Source organism: Callionymus lyra, chromosome 17, assembly GCF_982586985.1.
Source record: "Callionymus lyra chromosome 17, fCalLyr1.hap1.1, whole genome shotgun sequence".
NCBI classification, from domain to species: domain Eukaryota; kingdom Metazoa; phylum Chordata; class Actinopteri; order Syngnathiformes; family Callionymidae; genus Callionymus; species Callionymus lyra.
In genome coordinates this window covers 7,912,688-7,935,766 of record NC_141834.1, presented here as the reverse complement: position 1 = coordinate 7,935,766, position 23,079 = coordinate 7,912,688, and the positions used below count along the sequence as shown (strand labels likewise).

The window sequence follows — 23,079 nt, the reverse complement described above, 5'->3', positions numbered from 1 at the left end:
ATGTTGGACTCTATTGTATCATCAGTATGTGTCTGTTTGTACAAAACTCTCTTTTGATTGAAATATTTACATTAGAAAATCCTTAAGCCCCGCCCACTGAAAACACTTAAACATCTTGTTAACCATAACCACACCCACTCCTCTGTGATTGGTCAAGCATAAGGGTTCGTCACCACGTGTCACCAACCTGGAAGTCTCTACCTCCAAGGAACTCGTTGTATAAACGAAGCGATTGTTAACACTTGTGAAAGGTCTTGTTTTTCTATAAAATATATTTATATATATTTAAAGCAGTTTTACTTCATAAAACAATAGTAATTCCATATTGTATTGTACATCTTGTTTTAAAAGACTTATTGGTAGAAATCTGAAAACATAATATTAAATACACGATAAGACCCCTAAAGTTCAGCAACATCACGGCTGCCAATAACAGTGAAACATTTCCTACATTGTTTTCTCTTTTTAAAGTAATGCCAACATCGTCGGAACGCTTCGCAAATTTGATCATTTACTGCCAAACTTCTTTTAACAACTTTGGCTAAACATTCAAAAAAACATTTGCTTATAATGTGGCAGTGTGTGTGGGTGATTTTAATACACATTTTCTTTTACAGTTTTGAACCCGTTTATCATGTTATCATAATCATCGTCCACTACTTAAGTCATGAGAACGATTTTGGAAACATTTTTGGGGGTTAAAGATGAAAATACACGGATTAGAATCAATTTCTTTTATAGGTTAAATTACAAATTACTAGAATTCATGTTCAACTGGTCATGTTTTTTAACCCGTTGTTTAATCTCAGGGTCTCAAAATGAACTACTTTAGCCACTGCATACGTTTTTATGAAAGTCACAGAGATTGTTCACTTTGAGACAACGCAAGGGAAACAAGAAACGAAAACTGTGGTCCTGCCCTTTAGATAAATTGTTTAAAGACTAGTATTGTTTATTGTATTGTTATGTCCATCAAGGGAAAGCATAAAATCTGTAATTGAATTATTAGCACGGGCTAAAATACCCGCCTGATAAAATACCCGCCTGATAAATCAAATATATAAGTTTGCTTTAAGATATGAAGAAAACAAAAATATATAGTATTTACTTAAATAGAAATTATCATTATTGTCCAGTAGCTGTTGGGCATTAGAGCGATTTTGGAATCATGACTGGAAGAGGGTCATAATTGGGGCCTAAAACAACATTTTTCAAAAATGTTTTTAATTTTTTTTCTAGCATAATCTGTGAGTAAAGCAAATCTTCTGCCGAAAGAAGGCCACACGTAGACCCAGTGGTAGTAAAAGGAGACTAAGCTGCAATGAAGTGAAACCTTGACAGGTAAAAATGGCCCCTCTTTAACAGACCAGACCGGCCCCTGGTGTGGTCTTCTCAGCATGATTACCCCTCGCTAACTGATGCGGCCCAGTTAGCCCACTGGCAATGGAGTGTAATGAAAGGTGAAGCGGTGTTACACTCCAACATGAGGCTGTAATTGACTCTCCATCATCTCCCTTGCCTGTCCTCATTAGAGCACACAGCAGGAACAGGTAGTGTGACAACTTTAGCCTAAAGGCCAGACAGTCTGAGCCATGGAAGATCTTGCAACACTGTTTCACCTGCCACAGATGGACCATCTTCGCCTGGAGATCCTCAGCCATCTCCGGCTTGGAGGGAGATATCAGGAATTAGATTCCGGTGTCGCCACAGTGGTGATGATTGCATCATTTTTGGAATGCTGATAACATCCCATTTTGACCTGATAGCATCAGATTGAACGGGGGATATTGCTGCGCGGAGGGACGGGGAATCGGGCGCGATCTCGGGTGATTGCTGCAGCTGTAGCTGTAAGGCTTTTACCCTCCGGCGGTCACAACGGCTTGATCATTTTACCAAACAGCCTAAAAGGGAAATGAATGACGGATAGCCCCGAACCAGATGAAACGCCTAAATTCCAGAGCTCGGAACCAGTGACAAGAAAGACGGTTTCAGTAAAGCTTTATCAGTAAACTTTCAGATTATATCATAGGCTTGTGGGGGTGGGGGTCAGATATCCAGTGATGGATTAGATTCAATGCCTTTCAAAGGTTAAATGGAGTCAACTTCCATTTTCTTTTCAAATCACTTGAAATCTATTTGGGAATAGTTTCTACGAGAACGCTTTTTTCAAAGATGTCCTTCCCTGGACACATTATATCCGACTGGTATTTTTTATGGTATCCTTACATTCATCAGTGGCATACATTACATGAGTAAAAGAAAAGCAAGAGTTGAAATTATGTAAAACCTCCTTATTTGATATCAAATATGGTTCCTTATTTCATTAAAATCTGATCCGTTTGGGATCTTCTGTCTCCCATTTCATCTTACAATTGTCAAAAAGAAACATTCTGGAAATCCTAATACTTTATATGTGATATATATGGTTTATCTCCATTCCAAATTAAACGTATTTCCATTTCAATGGGGGCTTCCGCACCCATTGTGCCCCCTTTTCCCCTAAAACCATCCACTGAGAGGCCAGCACTATCCATGCCAATGTTTAAGCAATATTGTCTTAGTATAAATGAGTATTTTTTTTTTAATTGACGTAGCGTTCTTCTGTCCGTTTTCTGCCCCCTTACAATTAAAAAAAGCTGAAATTCTGGAAATCTCCTTTAAATGTGATTTAAATGTAATCTAAGTTTGACGTGTGCAAAGTACAGAAACAATTGAATCTCGACACTATAAAAAAAAAAAACCCAAAAAAGCAGCATCAACAATGGAAAACTGTGTGGCCCACGAAAATGTTGAATACGTGAGAAACAATTGTTTACATCGCTACGGGGCTTTTAGAGAGAGTTGTATTTCAATCAAATAAAAGGTGTGTGGATAATGGAGAAAAAAATATAAATCCAGAACGCTACAACATTGACACCCAATCCAAATTATTTTCTTTTTTTTGGCTATTAATTGTCAACTGAAGATCAGTATAAGGCAGGATAAGACACCAATGTGACATGTGACGCCTGATGAATGTGGATGGGTAGTTTAGGAGAGACTCTAGGTATTCACCTTTTACACAAGTTTCCTTATTTTATTAATTTGTGTCTTTACTAAGACTAGTAATTAGAAATAATTCGTTTTTTAGTTGAAACTTTACAGATTATCGTGGACAATCTATGTATATTTTAAAAATTGTATTTAAAAAATGTTTTAATGTCTTTTGAATCAAAAGATGTTGTAATAGATACTAATTCAGATTAGACAGAACTACATTTAATTTCCAGAAACTTCAATCAGTCATGTCCTATTTCAAGATATGAAAGACTTAACAAGACACTTCAATCGTTTGTGAAAAGTAAAAAATAATCAAAAATCTGCCAATATGGTCGCCAATCACTCTTACTTATAACATTCGGCTCTGATCTACTAGTCAAATGAAACATTGAATAATTTCCAAAGTGAGAGTTCCATCTAGAAGTTCAAAATAAAGACACTGTATCATTATACCTCATAAACAGTTTCCCGATGCCTCATCAACCAAGTACTACTCAAAAACCTACAGTATGCCATAATAAAGGTTAAACCATTGGTGGGCAAAATGTCATGCAAAATAAAACAATGAACTAAAATTGCTTGGTTTTGGCTACAGGTATCGTGAATGAGAATAACTTGCTTATCATTTCATTCTTTCTGTTAGTAGTAGGATATTCTTTTGTGCCGGACAAGTTGTTTATAGTTGATAGACCTTTGTTCCTTTTTTCCTCCCTTCTATAGCAATACATAGGGGGGTTGATATGGCGATATATCGCAATATTCTTTTCCACGATGCTGTATCGATATTCAACAGCACTGTATCAATTATTAAAAATATAATGAATAAAACTTTTGGCTAAAATGTTGCTTGCAAATAATATTTAATACTATACAATAATGCTTACAGTTCATAGCTCATTAATGTTAGTGTACAATTAATAACACTATTTTTTACAAATAACATGCACTTTGTTAATTTTTCTGTTGCAATTTAACTTGTGGACTAGATGCCACCTGAATCAACATTGAAATCCCATGATCCCAGTGTCAACTGAGGACGAGAGGATACTGACGACTCCAGCAGCTTTTAAAGCGGATGTTTGGACATATTTTGGTTTCAAAACAAATGAAAGCAGTTAGGACTTAACAGTGGTCTGTAAGAATCAATTACTTGGACTTTACTACAAATATATTCTTGTTCCTAAAGTACCACAAGATGTAGTGTTGTTGCCCCTTTATTGTGATACGTATGGTACTGCCAGATTCTTGCCAATACACAGTCCTAGTAATACACGTCAAAGAAATATCCCTTCAATAGCATTACTTGCACGCTTCACTATCCGAAAAAATAAATAAAGTCTTTTTATTTTCTCCACGAAAATCTGTTGCATCAAGACAAATATCCATCAAAACTCAACAAACAAACACGACATTTCGAAAAACCCAAGTCAGCGAATCAATTTCTGGGTTTCAGCAAAAAACCCAAGCCACAGACCAGAACAAGTCCTGAGCTCACTTAATAAAAGTTTGGTGCGTTCCTGCGCTGCTGGATCTGCTGGAGCAAATACAAAACAGACGCACTTTCTGTTAAATCAGCGAAATTCTCTCAGCTTTGATGTAAGCTGCTCAGAGCAGAACTACACAATCATTGTTCGCATGATTACGGAATAACAATGTACAGATAGAAGTGAAAAGAGGCTTCTTTTTTTTTAGCTTTCTCTGAGCTAATCCACTGATTATCTGGTAGGTGGCAACCTCCCTCCTCTCAGCTGTTTTAAGTGCTTCACTCCTTTAACAATTTACATTTAAGTGTGTCACGCCGTAAGGGGGATGAAGAAGGCTGTTGAGAATAGTTTGACCCTCTTCACTGTACTGAGTGCAATACAAACACTTCATTTGAGAGGCAGATTGATATGATAATTATGGTTTTATTCCAGCCAGGTGTGAGCAAGATCTTTATTGAATGCATTCCAACGGCAGCACAGAAAAACAACCCCCCGAATCCCTCTTGTAACACAAATCCCAGTTTTAAAGATTAACAATGTTTACACAGGAAGTTGATTCGCGTCTAGATTATGGTCCAACTGGAAGCTCTCGGCGGTGACCGAGGCCACACATGCTGAGGTGTTGCGGCAAGAGCCAATTAAAATTCAGCCAGAGTCGGCTCTTATGCAAGGATCATATGCCGGAGCACGCATCTTCTGCGGATCTCTGGTGAAAGCCTGCTGTGATGTTTCCTCTTCTTAACTACGGAGCGCTTTCTAATTGCTTGCCATATATCCTCGCCGACCCCGCTGGTGGCCCAGAGAGCGTCAGTGGCCGAGCCAAGTGTGGCGGAGCATGACAATCGACTGATCAGAGGAGGCAACATGGGGTCCAGAGACAAATTGGAAGTGCAGAGACAGGTTCACATTCAAAGTACAGACCAGAGACACTGCACACATTTTTCAGAGGGAGGCATCATTTACTTTATAATATAAATAATATTAATATTTGATCTTGAAAAATGACACAAACTGCCCTTGAAACATTTGAGTGTCATTTTAATCTGCCCAATAAATTATGTTCTTGCAAACAATGTCGTTAAGAGGCAGGATGTCATGTTTTCATTTTTATTTTATTTTTTTTATCTCACTTCCTGTTCTTCTCCTTCCAGATTTTTCCCCATATTATTTATGGCACACAGCTGGACCTCATGAGCATCGAAATACCTACTTCAACCACCTGAGTCCAGACCTGTGTGCAACGATCAAAGATATTTCTGTGGTGGTTTGTAGTTTTTCATTCAATTCTTTGTAGTATTCTTGTTGGAATTCTTGTTTTACCTCTTTTGTCTGAGGGCTTTAGTTTATTCTTTATAAGAGAGTGTTTTACGTCCATGTTTCCTTTTTTATTCCCCGATTCGGTTGTGGACATTTGAATGCTTGGAGATTTTGGACTCTTTGTATATGGGTTTTTTTATTGCTTGAAATTGTTATTTATTAAATCTGTTATTTATTCCAAAAGTGTTTCTGCTGGTAACTCTCACCTGAACTTGGGTTTCGTCCTTGTATACATCGTGACACAGAATGTTTTCGATTCATAGCTCAATAATGTGAGTGTACATTTAATAATACTATTTTTTACAAATAACATCCGAATATTCACGTTGTTTGTTCATTTTTCTGTTGCAATTCAACTTTTGGACTAGATGACACCTAAAATCAACAGTGAAATCCCATGATCCCAGCGTCGACTGAGGACGAGAGGATACAGTCGACTACAGCAGCTTTTAATGCTGATGTTTAGACATATTTTGGTTTCAAATGAAATTAAAGCAGTTGGGATTTGGTTAACAGTCATGTCGTCTGTAAGAATAAAGTACTAAGACTATGTTAAAAAAAAAAAAAATTGTTAAGATTCTGTCACTTTTATTTTCATTTTATTTTGTTATCTCACTTCCTGTTCCTCTCCTTCCTGATTTCCCCAAGATAGCTAATGGCACACTGGACCTTTAAATTCAATAAAACATTTAATTGAATGGAAAGATTCTGAAATGAGTAATAAAATATCTAATTAAACCAGAGTCAAGACCTTTGTGCAAAGATCATGATTTTGCTGTGGTGGTTTGTAGTCGTCGTTTTTCTTAAACCAAAAAAAGTATGCTATGTCCAATCATTATTCACCGCATAGGTTATAATTCTCCCTATAGATGCTAAATGTTAAATATTAATATTAATTTAATAATAAAAGTAAAATAAAATGGGAATCTTCAAAGACACCGGTTCCACAGGCTATCAAGGGAACTTGTTAACAGTTCAGAGTCCAATAGTTCTGTACTAAGCACATTGTAGCGAAGCCTGAGGTCAGCTTATTTGTACTTGCTGACCCGTAGTGCTGCGAGTCAAATATTGCCGGCCAACAATTGAAAAAAAAAAGAAAAAAAAAAAGGTGTTTGCAGTGCTGTGGTGCTGGCTGTTGGAGACTGGTTCACAAACAGAGCAGTGTGGACATAATGGATAGAGGCCAGGACAGGGTGGACGAGGGCAGATGGCTTCATCATCAGGGACCCTTTGATGTCTGTTTGCAGCATCAGAGACAATAAAGGAGGACGGAGAACAGAAGCCATTGGAAGTATGAACAGACAGAGCTGCATATAGATGAAGTTCAGGTCATTAATTTCACCGTAATGGTTGGCCCATTTACAAAGTAGAAAAAAAAGAAGATAAAAAGAGAGAATATTGTTCGTACACACTTTAAGTTCCTTTGAAAAATAACTCAGACAGAATTGTGATCATAAAATTGTACATATTTACAGAACATCCTAAACAAACCTAAGGGGAACTGAAATATACTAGTAAGTAGAGGTGTGTATTGGCAAGAGTGTACTTACTATGATACATCTGCAACAATACGATATATTGTAATAGTGTAGGAACAAGGATAAATTTGTAGTCTTGTTGAGGACTTGACTCTGGTCCTGCAGAATTTAAAGACCACATTACTCTTGAAGAACTGGGAACTGCTTTCATTTGTTTTGAAACCAAAATAAGTCAAACATCAGCTTTAAAGCTGCTGGAGTCGACTGTATCCTCTCGTCCTCAGTGATTGCAGGGATTTCAGTGTTATTGAGGACGTAATGACTGCTGCCAACTAGTGGCCGGCAGTTTAATCGCAATCAGACATTGACATATGGTTTGAATATTTAATTTTAATTAACAATAAAAATCGAATTATTGTTTTGTATTCACACTTTATTGAAAAAAAGGAATAAGTATTAAGAAAATAAAATAAGACACAAAATCAAGATTTATTGATTCTGTTTTATTTATTTTTTGAATAAGATAAAGTATCTTAAAAAAAACTATTGCGATATTGACAAGTGTACAATATTTTCTTTTACCACTGCATTGTTTAAGAGGAAAAATGAAAACACGCATTTGAATATTTCCACTTTATAACACGGTAATAACACTAGGAATATGTTTGTATTATATTGAATTAAAACTGAGATCAGTCAGTTCTATGGAAGTTGTCAAGGTAGCCAAATTTAGAAAGAAAAAAAATATTTAAATTAGTCTCACATTCAATTTGACTTTCATCTCTACACCCGCCATTAACTTTGATGTATTTATTCTTCTCTGTGTTACTCATCCTCAATCATTTTTAACCATCTTTTCATCAGGAATTAAGGTGGTGAGTGTGCGAGTGCTGCATGAATATCTTTTCTTTAGAAAGCAGAATCATTTTCCTTCAAGGCAGGTGGGCGTAAGTGCAGCCGCCTGAATGACAGTCTATTATGAAGGAGTTGCTCCTCGGCTGGAGGGAATCCAGACACTCCATCAGCAGGAAAGCCTGAGGGACTCGCATGAAATTTAGTCAGGATGCATATTGATAGACGCATGAGGAACAATAACATGGTTGAAATAGCCGAACCGTGGCCTCATTTATTTGCTCATCGTTGCTTTGTGTTGGTCGTCTGTTCATCATCAAGGTGATCATCATGAAGGGAAGGAAATTAAAATACATGGCTGCAAAATAAAGTTATTCAAACAGGTTCACTATCAAGTTCAAGTGATCAAATTAACACTTGGTGAGGGTGGTGAAACATCCTTGGCGGGACTAAAATCATGAAATAAATGTCTTAAGATTATGATGAATAGACAGTGGTTGTCATATGGTGGAAGATTTTTTTGAAGTCCAAAATCCTACGTTTGAGTTATTGATTTATTATTATATTCAGAACTGATACCAAAGGCACTACATTTTTTTCTCGTTCGTCCTAATTATAAACCCTTGCGTTATGGGTCACGGTGACCCGCTGCCCTGAAAAGTAAACCTTGACCCAGAGACAACACAAGGGATAGCACAAATACATTTGTTTTACGGACCCTGAGCTATAACAAGTGATACGAATAGTGTAACCACATTGTCGTGGCTCCAATGTGTTTTTATGTGAAGTACTGAGAGACTTGTCGAAGTTACAATGGAGATTAAAACTGTTCACGGGTCATGTGAGACCTACACATGTATTATCTCATGGTCAAAGTAACTCACAGGCCTGAAAACAAATGCGTTTGTGGTATCCATTGTGTTGCTTCTGGGTCAAGGTGAACGACCTCCACCCCTCCATATGCATTTATGGAAGCCAGGGAGGTGGTTCACCTTGACCCATTGGTTCATCTTGACCCTGAGATAACACAAGGGTTAAGAATAGAAAGTAAGTAAGTAAATTATATTTATAGAGCGCTTTTCCAGACGAGGGTCACAAAGCGCTTAAACAATCAAAACAAAACTCAATAAAATATATACTTAAAAGATCAAGATAACACAAGAGAACAACACAGGAGTCTCAGAAAATCAACTACATTGTCTTGACTCCTCCGTTGCAACACTGCATATGCATTTATGGAAGCCTAGCAGGTGGTTCACCTTGACCCACTGGGTCACCTTCAACCTGAAATAACACAAGGGTTAAAAAATACTGTAACTACATTGTCTTGACTCATCCGTTGCAACACACCACATGTGTATGTGTCGAACACAAAAAGAGACTTTATTGAGATTTTTTTTTTGTTGTTTGTGGTTTTATTCTTATGTTAACTTCAAAAAATAATTTAGTAGAAAACATGAAAACACAAGTCTTCGACTCAATGTTGTAAAGTTTGTTGGTAAAAGTTAGGTGGTAAGGAACATTTGTCTTCTATAGTTCCTCAATTCAGCAAACTTCTCTTCACCCACAACAATGACCATGGATAAGCTGTATAGGAAAAAAAGGGCAAAAAGCCAACATACATTGGACGGATATCAAAGGAGGAATTCTGGGGATGAAGTTTGGAGGATGGATTTGTCGAACAAATACATGGAAACAAAATATAGATAGTAAATAAGGACATGAAGAGAATAGATGGGGTCCATGTAGAAGATTACTGGCTTGCTCTGGAAACCCATAATGAGAAATGCCAAAAGACAAAGACGGAGGCTGGACAAGAATCTATGGTGAGCCTCTATTCCAGAGAATACAGCTGCTGAAACAATACCCTAACTGTAGCACAGCTTGAGCCAAGAAAACCTCTACAGCAGAACATACTATATGACACCAAAAACTACCTGGTCGTCAGCTTGAAAGTAAGTATAAAAAAATCAACACAATTTCAATTTTCTCTGACCCTTTCTCCTTTACCCATCATCTTCTGTAATAGAACAATAACCTTCTGACCAGAGTCTCCATCTAAACGTCCAACATATAGTAGCTTGACGAGAGGAAACTGGTACATTTGAGATCTCAATTCTTGGTGTCAGGAAACCCATTTCTGCTGCTGCAAATGATGAATCGTTTTGCCCTTATTGCTCCTTTATAAAAAAGAATACTCTCTATATAGTTTTCACTCTCACTTATATTCTCATGAAAAAGTACCAATCTTGCTGAGTATTTTGGTCTTGCCTTTTTTTGTAAATTGATTTAAAGTCACGTGCAAGACCAGGTGGATGAAAATGGTCAAAAGATTTAACCGGAATGGCATCCCTCGCCAACATATTAAACAATATTGTTCATAAATTAAAGGTTCTTCATAGGTTCTGGAAACAAACCTGAAACCTTTTTGCTGTAAAATTTAAACTTTTTCAAAAGAGACAGTATGAATCTAAAATAATCCAAAAAGTGAGGTTGAATGAATCAGAAAAATGTCTAAAAATAGAAACAGGAAAAATAAATCACAAAATATAAAAATACTGGAATGACAAAAATGTATCAAACTCATGGTCCCGAGGGCATTTGATGTGGCCTACCCTATGGTTTACTTAAAATTAATTTCAATTTAGTGACCTACAAAGATTAGGGTTAAAGATAAGATAAGGAAAGAAATTGACATTTGTAAGAGACTTTCAATAAAAGAAAAATGAATGCTTAAAGAAAGAAAAATGTTAAGGAAAGGACAACAAACACCAAGATATGTAGAATGAATCAAACTCCTAAAATTAACAATAAATCAGGGCCATACATACCTAAAAATAAAAGTTTGGTAAATATACATTCTGTTCTGCCTGTGACTTCGACATTGTTTAAAGGGCAATAGCTCTCTTGACTCACTCACATGTTTCAAATGTTCAAGTCTTCCTCTCCAAGGTGCAGGAAGACTCTCATCATGACCATGTTTTTACTTTATAAGGTATTACTTTATAAGTTATTAATTTATAAAGTTCTCCCACGTCTGAAGTCTCGGCGAATGAGAGGTTACGAGAACGCCCTGCTTCTTTCTTTATAGAACAGGAGCTAGAGACTTCCGGGATTGATGACACGTGGTGACAAACCTTGATGTTTGACAAATCACAGCGGAGTGGGTGTGGTTATAGTGAACAACATTTTACCTTGAGGGAAAACCAAGTGTATTCAGTGGGCGGGGCTTAAGCACATTTTCTAATGTAAATATTTCAATGTAAAGAGAATTTTGTACAAACGGACACATACTGATGATACAATAGAGTCCAACATCTTTTTAAGACACATAAGTTGCCCTTTAAATATTTTGGCCGCATGTGTTTTGGGTTAATATTATAATATTATTAATATTATTGATAAAAGTAGAACAGGTGAGGAGCCAGCGTGAAAAAAGGTCCTTGTTCCCTCATGATCCATTATTTTTTTTCCTTTTTTTACGCTCAAATATGAAACAATCCCATGAGCAATACCTTCATATCAGATCAAAAACAAAACAATACGTTTTTAATTGCTTATTTTGTGTGCGATCTTATTTCATTCATTTAGTCTGTACTGTCACCACAGTTAATATCCCACTTTAAGTTTTAACACTGGGAATATGATATCTTCAATTGATTCTAATTGTAAAAAACAAAACTTTGTAACCACCTAAAACAATAAATGCATAGATACTCCAATATTATTGTTGTTTCAGAGACACATTACATCTCAAGACGAGTCTTCACCGATTCCACCTCAAATATCACCACCATTGTAGCAACATGTTTGACTATAAGTCATTTTTTCCCCTATGGTTCCGATTTCTAGGTGAGTTTCATAAGCTGTAGATCCTGCAGCAGACTTCCTGAGCTCTTGATCTCCCTCCCTCTCACCCTCTCACCCTCCCCTCGCTCCGGTTACTCCAAAGTTCTAATTAAGAGGAGAGACGGGGCCGATGAGTGCTAGTTGTCGCCCCCCCACTCCTCTTGACAGAAAGAGATGAACAGCGGGTTCGAAATCTCTCGCTAATTTAAGAGGCTTCACCTTTTCAATTGAAATCTAAAAATCAATATTCTCGTTGCCTTTGCATCCCGAGGACAAATTAATGGCCCTTCCTATCGATCACGGGGTGAGTTATATTAATTAATGTAAACGAGGTCGGCTCTGTCCGGAGCCGCTGCCGAATTCCGTGTAATTTGTGTTATCAGGCAAATTAGAAACAGCATCCGCCGAGTGTCGTAAAGGTTACTGTGTACAAACGCTGCCAAGATGAATATGAGGTGGGAAATGTGATTGCTGAGTCATTCCCGGCAGCGATGGCATTTGCACCTGAACAAATGAAGCCTCGTGATATTTCGAGGGTTTGGCAGAAAAAGCACCTCTGTCGTTTATAGAGGTACGCACCATACAGATAAGTGTGTACGTTGAAAAATACATAAATAAAAAATGGGAAAATAGCCATTAAAGAAACATATATGAACTACTGAATCAGTCACTACGGTGGCTCTGAAAGGGAAACAAACGTAAAAAACTTAAACGAACTGCAGTTTTGTATATGTACTTTCAGTTGCACATTAACCTTTTTTTTTTAAAATGTGCTTAACATTTTAGGTTATACTTTTTTTTTATGTAAATGGTTCCAGTGTTTTCTATTTTTTGTAAACTAAAAGCACGTTTACAAATGTACTTTTAGGTTTTTGCAAATTTAAGTTACAGGGTTTTTGTAAATGTGTTTTTTTTATTGTGCTTTTATTTTTGTGAATTTGCTTTTAGTTTTTTTGGTTACACCTCTACCTTCTGTGATTTGATTCCAGTGTTTTTATTGTACTTTTACGTTTGTAAATGTCTTTTTCGTTTTTTTGGTTCGGTTTAACTTTATTTTTTTAATACTTAATTTTAAGTAAAGCATGTACAAAAAAGTAGTTTTAGGTTTTTGAGTGCACATTATTTATGTGAATTTGAATTTTATTCATTTGTTGCCTTTTAACTGTATTTTTGTTAATGTGCTTTAGTTTTTTTGTTGTGCCTTTATTTTTGTAAATGTGCTATTAGTTTCATGGTTGCCCTATTACTGTATTACTGTAAATGTGCTTTATGGTTGCAATCTAATCTCTGTTGGATTCCAGTAGTTTTGATGCGCTTTTATTCTTGTAAATGCGCTTTTAGTTTTTCGTCTGCACTTAAACTATATTTCTTGTAATCTGAAAAACAAGTTTACAAACTAAACCTTTAAGGTTTTGGGTATTATATTAATTTTTTGTGAATCTGCTTTTTGTTTTTTCGTTGCCTCTTTACTACATATTTGTTAACGTGATTTTATTATTTTTTTTGTAAATGTGCTATTCATTTTGTGGTCGTGCTTGTAGTGTTTGTTTTGAAACCAAAAGTTTTTTGTAAAGATATGTTCCTTACACACGCTTTTTTTAAAATAAAATAATTACATATAATACATATAATACATAGTAAATTATCTCCTTAAAAAAATAAGCGGATTAAAAATTGCAGGAATCTGAAATATTTGTTTTAAACATCATCTTAGATTAAAGGATTAAACCTCTAAGCCTCACTTTTATGTGGATATAAAAGGAAGAAGCTGCAGCAGATAATCAGCATCGTGTCTCTGTGATCACCACACATGACTTCTTCGTCTGCTGCCAATTAGAAAACCAAGGGAACCGAACGGCGACTCTTACCTGCGGCCGAGGATGACCCGTCACTAAACAGGTGAGCTCAAGGGTCTCGCCCTCTCTGATGGTGTACACCCGCTCCGTGTGTCGCTCCTCTTCCACGTTGCAGGCGTGACCGGAATGAATGATGCGAACAGTTGGAGGAGCTGTGAAGGGTAGAAAAAGGGAGACGGTGTCAGATTTTAAAACACAAAAGCAACAACTTCAAGTTACTCTCAGTGACAAAAACATAAATAAAACATTGGAACCATGAAAAATTATGAAAAAAAACATTGAAATCATGAAAACTAAATGAAAAATGAAAGTTTTGAATGATCAGTTTTATTGAGAGTTTGCTCAGGTCAGCATACCCGGGATCTATTTACTGACCACATATGAAACATCGATGAAGTACCAGACTTTACACGAGTATTAAAAGTATGTAAGTATTTTTTTTTTTAAACAAGATATATATTTTATTTAATTTGATTTAATTATCAAGGGGGGGGAGGGTTTGCATTTTTACTGTATTTTTGTAAATGTGCTTATGATTAGATTAACTTTATTAATCCCTGTTGCCAATACCGATAAATACAATTGTAACCAACAGAAATTGTGTTTTCATTCCACTTTTACTTGTGTATTTTTGTAAATAAAAACACATTTACAAATGTACTCTGGTTGCACATTTATTTTTTTGAATCTGCTTTTAGTTTAGACGTTTACTGTAATTGGGTTGTTTGCTGTCAGATTACTATTATTATTATTTTTTTTAAATATATATTTTGTAAATGTGCCATTAGTTTTGTGGTTTTGCATTCATTGTATGTGTTCTAAACTAAAATATGTGAATGTTGTTTAGGTTTTTGGTGGAGCATTTATTTTTTATAAATGTGTATTTGTTTTTTTTGGTTGCCCTTTTACTATAGTTTTGTAAACGTGATTTACATTTTTCAGTTGTACACTAATTTTTGTGATAATGTGTATGCAGTTTACTGTGTTTTTAAAATCTGTTTTTGGCTCTGCTTTGATTTTTGTGAATGTGCTTTTATTATGTATCAAATACAATGTGTATTTTAATGTGTTTTAATTATCATGGAGGGTTTCTTTCCCTTTTTATCCCTTATTATCATCCCCCAAATGTGTTTGAGGTATCCCTTGTGTTGTCTCTGGGTTAAGGTGAACCAGAGACGCATTTGTTTTCCGGCCTTTGGGTCACCTTGACCCTGAGATAAAACAAGGGTTAAAAAAAATGGAAACTAGCTAATAAAATGGTTTAAAAGTGATCAAAATTAGACATATAAAAATGTTCTCTTTCCCTCTTTTCCCCTTTTTTTCTTGACATGAAAATTTGATTATTTAATGTTTTATTATTTAATAATCATTTAACTTTATGCAGTTTTATGGTAATGTATTTTATTTTATTATATCTTTTTTAATGTCATCAGTTTTTATATTCTTTAGAAATTCCAGTGTTGTTGTTTTTTTACAACACACGGATTCAGATTATATATATATACACACATTATTATTGTTTAAAAAGGGTAGTAAAGTGGTTTTATTCTTAATTGATCTTCACTCGTCTCATACAAAGATTTGTTACCTCATAATCCATCAGTAAAAATCAATGAGATCAAGGACTCTTCTTAAAACAAGCGGCGTGAGCTGATGTGATCGAGGCTCCGCAGACGCCAGGAAGGGGAACTTTTTTAAGAACCACTCGCGCTAATGACTACACTCTGGCGTTTCCTTCCTTGCTTGTCCTCAATCTGTCAGTGGGACACAGGGGGGCAGAGGGTAAAAACGAGTCGAGAAACAAGATGTTTTAGGTACGCCGCCCCAAAAGAACCCGTTCCAGTGATCTGTGAAAGTGCAGCTGCGTGTTTCCCACCCCTGACAATACGAGCATCTGTCAAACACGTCCTGCTCTCTAACATGCATGATTAACCGGCAGATTTAGGATTAACGTCAAAAAAAAAAAAAAGATGGCTGAAGATATTTTGGAAGGAGCAGCCACGGGTTCTACGGGCCTCGCCGGCTGCCATGTTAATGAGCGCCGCGGCGGCGACACTCGCCTCAGCGGCTCCCCGGCTGATCGCTAAACACTGTGTTCCCTGCCTGGGACCGAGCTTGTTGTTTGTCTGCTTCCTGCAGCTTGTTAGCTCCGCGTCATGTCGTGCTGCTCCTGCCCGGGAAGAGTGATGATGAGTGACGGGATGTGGGTCAAAAAACGAAGGACTTCTGTTTCCTGTCTGATGCCGTATCAAACAAGAAGGTGTTGAGCAAGAAAAATAAATAAATAATGTATACTTGTGTTTGTCTGTGTGTGTCTATGGAAAGATTGAACTTTATTGATTCTTTAGGGGGATTCCTTTTGGGAAATCAGGGTTTATAGACTGCATTAAAGCTCAAATTACACCTGAATTTTTCTTTTTATCATCTTTGTTATTTATGTTATATGTCTTCTACATCTACTGAAGTAAACCTGCGTATCTAACGTACCCAGGACCAGCAAGTTGCTAAAAGACACATTAGCAAGTAAAATGTGGTTTAGAACTGCTGGTTTGACGCCAAATGTTTGAACATTAAAGGGAAAATTTACAAAACAGCCTAGTAAAAGCGGAAACTAACAACTAAAAAACACATCCCCAAAAATAAAAGCGCAATGAAGTATCCGCAGAAATAAAAGGCCCAACCAAGATACTATTACACAATTACAAAAATTCAACAATACTGTAAATGAATACATTCGCAAAATACAGCAATAAAAGCACAGCCAAGACCCTATTGTTGCAAATCAAAAATGCCACCAAAAAAAAACGATAGTATGTTTACAAAAACAAATCCACAAACAAAAAAAGAGTATATTTACAAAATTCAGCTAAAGTACAAACTAAAAAACAAGAGCACTACCAAGAAACTCAAAAACCCTTAAGAAAAAATATATATATATCAAAAAACTAAAGAATGTTTAGAAAAATAAATCTACAACTTAAAAAAAAAACATTTACAAAATACATTAAAAGATCAACCTCAAAATAAAATTGCTACAAAGAAACTCAAGCACATTTACAAAAATAAAGGCGCAGCAGAGAAATTATAATTGCAAAATCCCAATCAAAGCTTAATGAAATAACTAGAGCAAGTTTACAAAAAAAAATTTAGAACCAAAGTAAGAGCAGGTTTACAAAAATACAACAAAAAGCTCAACCAAGAAACTCAAGCAGATTTACAAAAATCAAACCACACCCAGTAAATTAGGTTTGCGAATTAAAAATAAAAATAAAAAACTAGAGTATATTCAGAAAAAATAATTGAAACCAAAACAAAAATAGCACATTTACAAAATAGAGACAAAGCACAACCAAGAAACCAAAAGCACATTCAAGATAAATATACAACCCGAAAAATAAAAACCCCATTTACCAAAATAAAGTAATTTAATTGAAGCACCATAGTATAAGCACATACCGTTTTTTCAACTGTTTTTAATTTTGTGAATGTGTTTTTAAATCCCTATATATTGTGTACGTGGTCAATCAGTCACGGTGTTATTTTAATCTTTACAACCATTAGACAACAGACAAAAGTACCACTCTCTCCACTGAGACAGTTGCTCTGTCACATTATCTATCAGTCTGGAGGACGCGAGGAACAGAAAAAAAATAAAACCGACTTTAACTAGCGCAGCCATTAATGCTGCACTCGTACACACACTCTTTCACTTATGAAAGCAAATAACCCCCTCAAACGCATATATAATGAGCACAATAATAGTCTCACAGTTAAGTATGTGGAGTCTCAAATCGCTTCCCCCAAGCATAAACAAAAATCACCGTCATTATTGGTTAATATGCTGTTTGTTTACCGTTTATGAAAGCTAATAATATTGAAACCCTACTGACAGTATCTTCACACATAGAGACGCAGAGGCGCTTAAGTGCTGAGGGATTTCAGTAGAAGTAAGTGAGACGTCGACACCCGGAGAGAAAAAAGACGTCCAGGTGGAGACAATGGAGCCGATGGACGAATCACACAACATCAAGCACACAACCTTGAATCCCCCCGCGAGGTCCAACACCACTTACATATCTATGAGTTAGATCAAGTCATATTTTTCTGCAATTAAGTTTCTCCTAAATCGCTCTTAAGTATTTTAACTAAATTATTTCGACATCACAGAAACTTATTCGACACCTACAGGGAAGTCAATAGTCAAACGTATTCAGTTGTGAATCAATCCCAGTCGATTCATTGCAGCGTTTAAATATCCAACTTAAAATATGACTCTGTTAAATCGTCTTCCTCGTGGTTGATTGTCACGATCATTCCTTTATTATGCCGCGCGACAGCTGTGCGTGTGGAGTGTTATGAGTGTGAAGTCTATTGGCAAACAGATTAGCATAAACAACACAGTGTCAAAAACACAGAATTACATCATGCTTTATGTTTTAAATCAAATCTGCGTCTGTGCCGAGTGTGATAAGACTCGTTAATTAAATCCTCATTTCTGTAATATCACTCGGGCCCATTTACTATTATAGTGCAAGAAGAGTCGTCCATTTTTTTTAACATATTAGCTCCTCAATTTAGGGGCAAACATTTGTATGATCCTCTGTATATGTCGATGGAGCCATCCCAACTAATGAAGCTGGTCTGTAGTACAACATACTCAGCATTTAACAAATAGTTTTAATGTCAGTAAAAGGGAGACGAACAAATGACAACAGGAAGTACCTTGAGTGTTTGAGAGTGGTAATTACTGGTATTCATTTTTCTGACAAACTTAGTTTTCATGAATGTCTTGACAGATGCCACAGCTGAACCATAACCTTAGCCATTATTGTCGAAAAAGAAACCCCCATAACATCAACTTCGAAAACAAACATCTAGGATAGGGTCCAAAATACCTTCTGCTTAGAAATGTCTTTTCAATGTTTTTTTATCAGTCTAATACTAGAGCTTATTATTTGTGGTTTTTCAGACAAAAGACACCATTAAAAAAGGTAATACCATCAAAAGAAAAAGCCCTTTTGCTGCCATTTAAATCTTCCCCTCTAATTACTCTCCTGAGATTACGTTATTTGGACTTTGGGAAAGCAGCAGGCTCTGTTGTTTTTGGGCTGCCCTCATAGAATCACGTTTTTTGGGGGGGAATCATTTGCCCTCACTGTTTGAACCGCAATGCAGTCAGTATGGAATCATGAAGACCTGAGGGTCTTAATAACATATGACCATGGAACATAAAAGTAAGTAAGTAAGTAAGTAAGTAATATTTATTTATATAGCGCTTTTCGAGACCAGGGTCACAAAGCGCTTAGACAATCAAAACAATACTCAAAAAAAAAGTACATACTTTAAAGATCAAGATAATACTGAGAACAACACAGGAGTTCGAGAAATTCAAGGAAAAGCCTGAACAAATAGAAACGTCTTAAGATGTTTCTTAAAGGAGTCAGTAGACTCCATCAAGCGCAAAGAGAGAGGAAGATCGTTCCAAAGCTTAGGAGCAACAGCCTGAAAAGATTTAACATTTATTCTTTTTGTCTTGTTTGTCATTTGACATAGTCATCATATAGATATAATTGTGTCGTAACTTGTTTTTCTACCTCTTAAAATACAATTTAATTTGTCAACTATCATTATCATAACAACGGCCAGGTATAATCATGATCTAAACCCTAATTTTATAATCAATACTGAAGATAAATTCACATATTTAAGTAGTTTACTCAACAAATTGTCAAACGTGTTTTTAAATCTAATAAATTGACATTCCCGTTTATCCATTTTTTTTTTACCAACCTCCTTCTCATTCCATGGTTGTATCCCTCCAGAGATAAATTACAGGACGCTAAATGACTGGTCATGTATGTTGAGTGGCAGACCAGAGGTCATCTGGGAGCAATGAGCTGAGAAGAATCATTCTGCTGGTGGCACATTTCTAATTAGATGCTTTTTTTTTTTTTTTTTACAATCTTGTTTTTTTCAGCCGACAGGGGAATTGGCATTGGCATATAAAGCACATCTGCCACTCAGCGGGAAGTGAGAAGTGCAAAACGCTGGAACAAGACATCAGGACGGTCAGTCAAACTAATGCAGAGTCATGCACTCGTTATTTTAGTTTTTGCTCATCCAGCACTTTATCTGAAGCTTCAGGCTTATGTGTTTTTCTGTGACGAGTTTGTATGTTCTCCCTGCCCTTACATGGACTTGCACCGGCAGTTAAAAAAACACAGAGGTCCACTAAATACTATAAATCAGTGGTTTCCAACCCCTGGTCTGTGACCTCAGTAAGGGGATAACACATTAAAATAACTTCTTGCCATCAATTCAATTCAATTCAATTTTATTTAAAGTGTCTTATCATAAAGTTATCTCAAGACACTTTACAGTTGAAGTAACACTTATAGTTGATTAAGGAAAAACAGATCCCAACAATTCAACAATTTGATGTCTTAGGAAAACAGGATGATTCCACCTTGAATCGGAGAATCTATCGACGAAAATCAAAGTAAGTGGTACCTGCAGATATTTCAACCAAAAGTGAATGGCTTGATGTCCTTAAGAGACACTTAAATGTGCCCAGGCTTGTATAAAACGTCGGTGGTGTGCGAACAAAAAAACAAATCTATTATTGACTGAATGAAATGAGTAAGGAGTGACTCACTCAAACACCGGAACACTGCATGAAGCTTTAATTCTTAAAAATGAATTTCTTAAGAATTAAAGGTTCAATTGTTTATCTGTCAGATTTAAATATTTCAAGTACTTTATAAATGCCAAATATTACTTTCCCCGCAAAAGACATTCTGAAATCGTAGTTACTGTGCGAGTATGGGCTTGAATCCTTAATGAGACTCCCACTGGAGTGCGTGGCTTGCCCCAGCCTCAGTCGGGAAGCGGGTGGCAGGAGCTTTATCCACTACCGTCAATGGAGATTAAATTGGATTTGGCTAAAAGCAGTCTTGTCACCACATTTGTGCACTGCCTGAGTGGCAGAGCGGATCCTTGGCAGCGTTGGAGACTTCTCCAATTATTTGACAAACAAATGAATTCCAAAAAAAGGAAAAGGAAACGCTGAACAGCTGTGGCTTGTTGTCTCGGTGGGCTTAATGTCCTAAGACCAACCCCAAAGGACCCACTAACCAGTTAGTTTTCTGGCTCACCTAATGGAATTCTGACAGTAAAGTAGATGGAAAAACAAGTAGTGGAGTGAAAGGGAAAACAGCCGAAAGTACTTCGCTTAAATGGCGGGTTCATTTATTTTGTACAGTAAAAAAGCCTGGGAAGTCTTGTCATAACTGTTGAACATGGAACAGTCGTTTTCACATAATGTGTCGCAATCAGTTTAAAACTCATGAGAGGTTTTAATTTTAAAAAAGTAATTCAGAGTCAAATATTATACAACAGAGACTGTCATCTGATGTCCCTTAACATGTTTCATGACACCTCACTAGCATGAGCTTTATAAACCCATCACTGACAATTATACTGCTTTTTGAAGCACCAACAGATCACTAAAAAAGACACTGCTTTATGATGTGTCATCGACACATCACTAAAAATGAAACTGCTTCATGAAGCTTCATCAATACATCACTAAAAAAGACACTGCTTCATGAAGCTTCATCAATACATCACTAAAAAAGACACTGCTTCATGAAGCTTCATCAACACATCACTAAAAAAGACACTTCTTCATGAAGCTTCATCAACACACCACTAAAAAGATAATGGTTCATGAAGCTTCATCAACACATCACTAAAAAAGATAATGGTTCATGAAGCTTGATCAACACATCACTAAAAAAGATAATGGTTCATAAAGCTTCATTGACACTTCACTAAAAAGACACTACTTTATGAAGCTTCGTCAAAACATAAATTAAAAAGACACTGCTTCATGAACCGTCATCAACATGTCAATAAAAAAGACACTGCTTTATGAAGGGTCATCAACACATCACTAAAAAAGACACTGCTTTATGAAGCGTCATCAACATATCACTGAAAAAAAAAATGCTTTATGAAGCTTCATCAACAGTTCTTAACTGAATTGATTGCCGCTTTAGTCAGCTGGGTTACCCTCTCAGTAGTTTGGACTAGCCTGATTTGCTTAGCAAAACAACGAAACTGAAGCCTACAAGTATGCAAAGATAACTTAAGTAAATAGCTAAGAAAATAACTAGAACTAGACTCTCGCCTGTTGACTCTGGATAACATTGATATCACTTGCTCATAATTGATGCCATTGGCAGTTGGCAACCTTACACCATTTCCTGTCAGCTTTAACTTATTGAAAGCAATCCAGCATCCGTCTGCTGGATAAGACCACAGAGGACAGCATCCGCTCCCTGCCCGCATCAATAAGTCTCTGCATCCTTTAATTGTTTTAATGGTCCGGCACATCTCCATTACCAAGATCAATTTGAATAGTTAACCAGGACCAGGTCCTTTGGTTTTTTTTGGCCCTACACCTTAACGTAGAGGAAGTGGAAGAGAGTCATAGTACATTGATAGTGCTTGTAATTCAGACGTGTTGAAACAGGATCAACTCAAGTGTGGTTTGTAGCGACGGTGACCGTGCTCCATCACAGAGCATCATTGTTTACACCAGTGTTGACACACTGTTCCGACTCCGCACCTTTTTCCTCCGCCGCCGTAATTGAGAAACAACTCATCCTCGGGGTCATCCATGTGTGTTCGGCCCTGAAAATGGTTTGCCAGCAGCACATGCATATTATTACATCACAGCTTGTCGGGGCGTATTGATTACCCGCTGCAACGCACTGGTGTGCGCGGCTCCATCTTGGACGTTATTGCAAATGAGACTCTGTGTAGATGCGGCTTCGCACCCTCAGCACAGATCATCTATCACGCGGTGAGTTAAAAGCACAGACAGCACAGTAAACGCAGCTAAATAGCTCTGCAGAGAGAAGACAACGGAACGCTAGAGGGGACAAAAAAGTGAAGTATTAAACTATTTGGAGCTCATTAAGAGAGTGGGTTTGTTTGTCCAACCCTTCTGTGGCAACACAGTGCCTTAAGACTACACAACAATCAGAACACAGCTGTGGCTCTCGGAGGTGCTATTTATAGCCCCGTATGTTCACATAGACAGTCATGAATGTGAGTATGCATGCGGCGTTCAGCTCAAATTAGGCCAGTGTGAACCTGCCAAAGTCCTGCTGCGATAGTGAGCACAGAGAGATGGAG

At 36.7% G+C, this 23,079-nt stretch overlaps 1 protein-coding gene across 3 annotated transcripts in view; it reads right to left on the bottom strand.

Annotated features, from left to right (window-relative positions):
* The window catches only part of LOC148062307 (MAM domain-containing glycosylphosphatidylinositol anchor protein 2), a 232,611-nt gene that overhangs the window by 147,898 nt on the left and 61,634 nt on the right, over positions 1–23,079 (bottom strand). For all 3 annotated transcript variants that reach the window (XM_087812224.1, XM_087812225.1, XM_087812226.1), the window contains exon 2: positions 13,888–14,027. In XM_087812224.1, the coding sequence (XP_087668350.1) occupies positions 13,888–14,027 (140 nt within the window). The remainder of the gene's footprint in view (positions 1–13,887; positions 14,028–23,079) is intronic.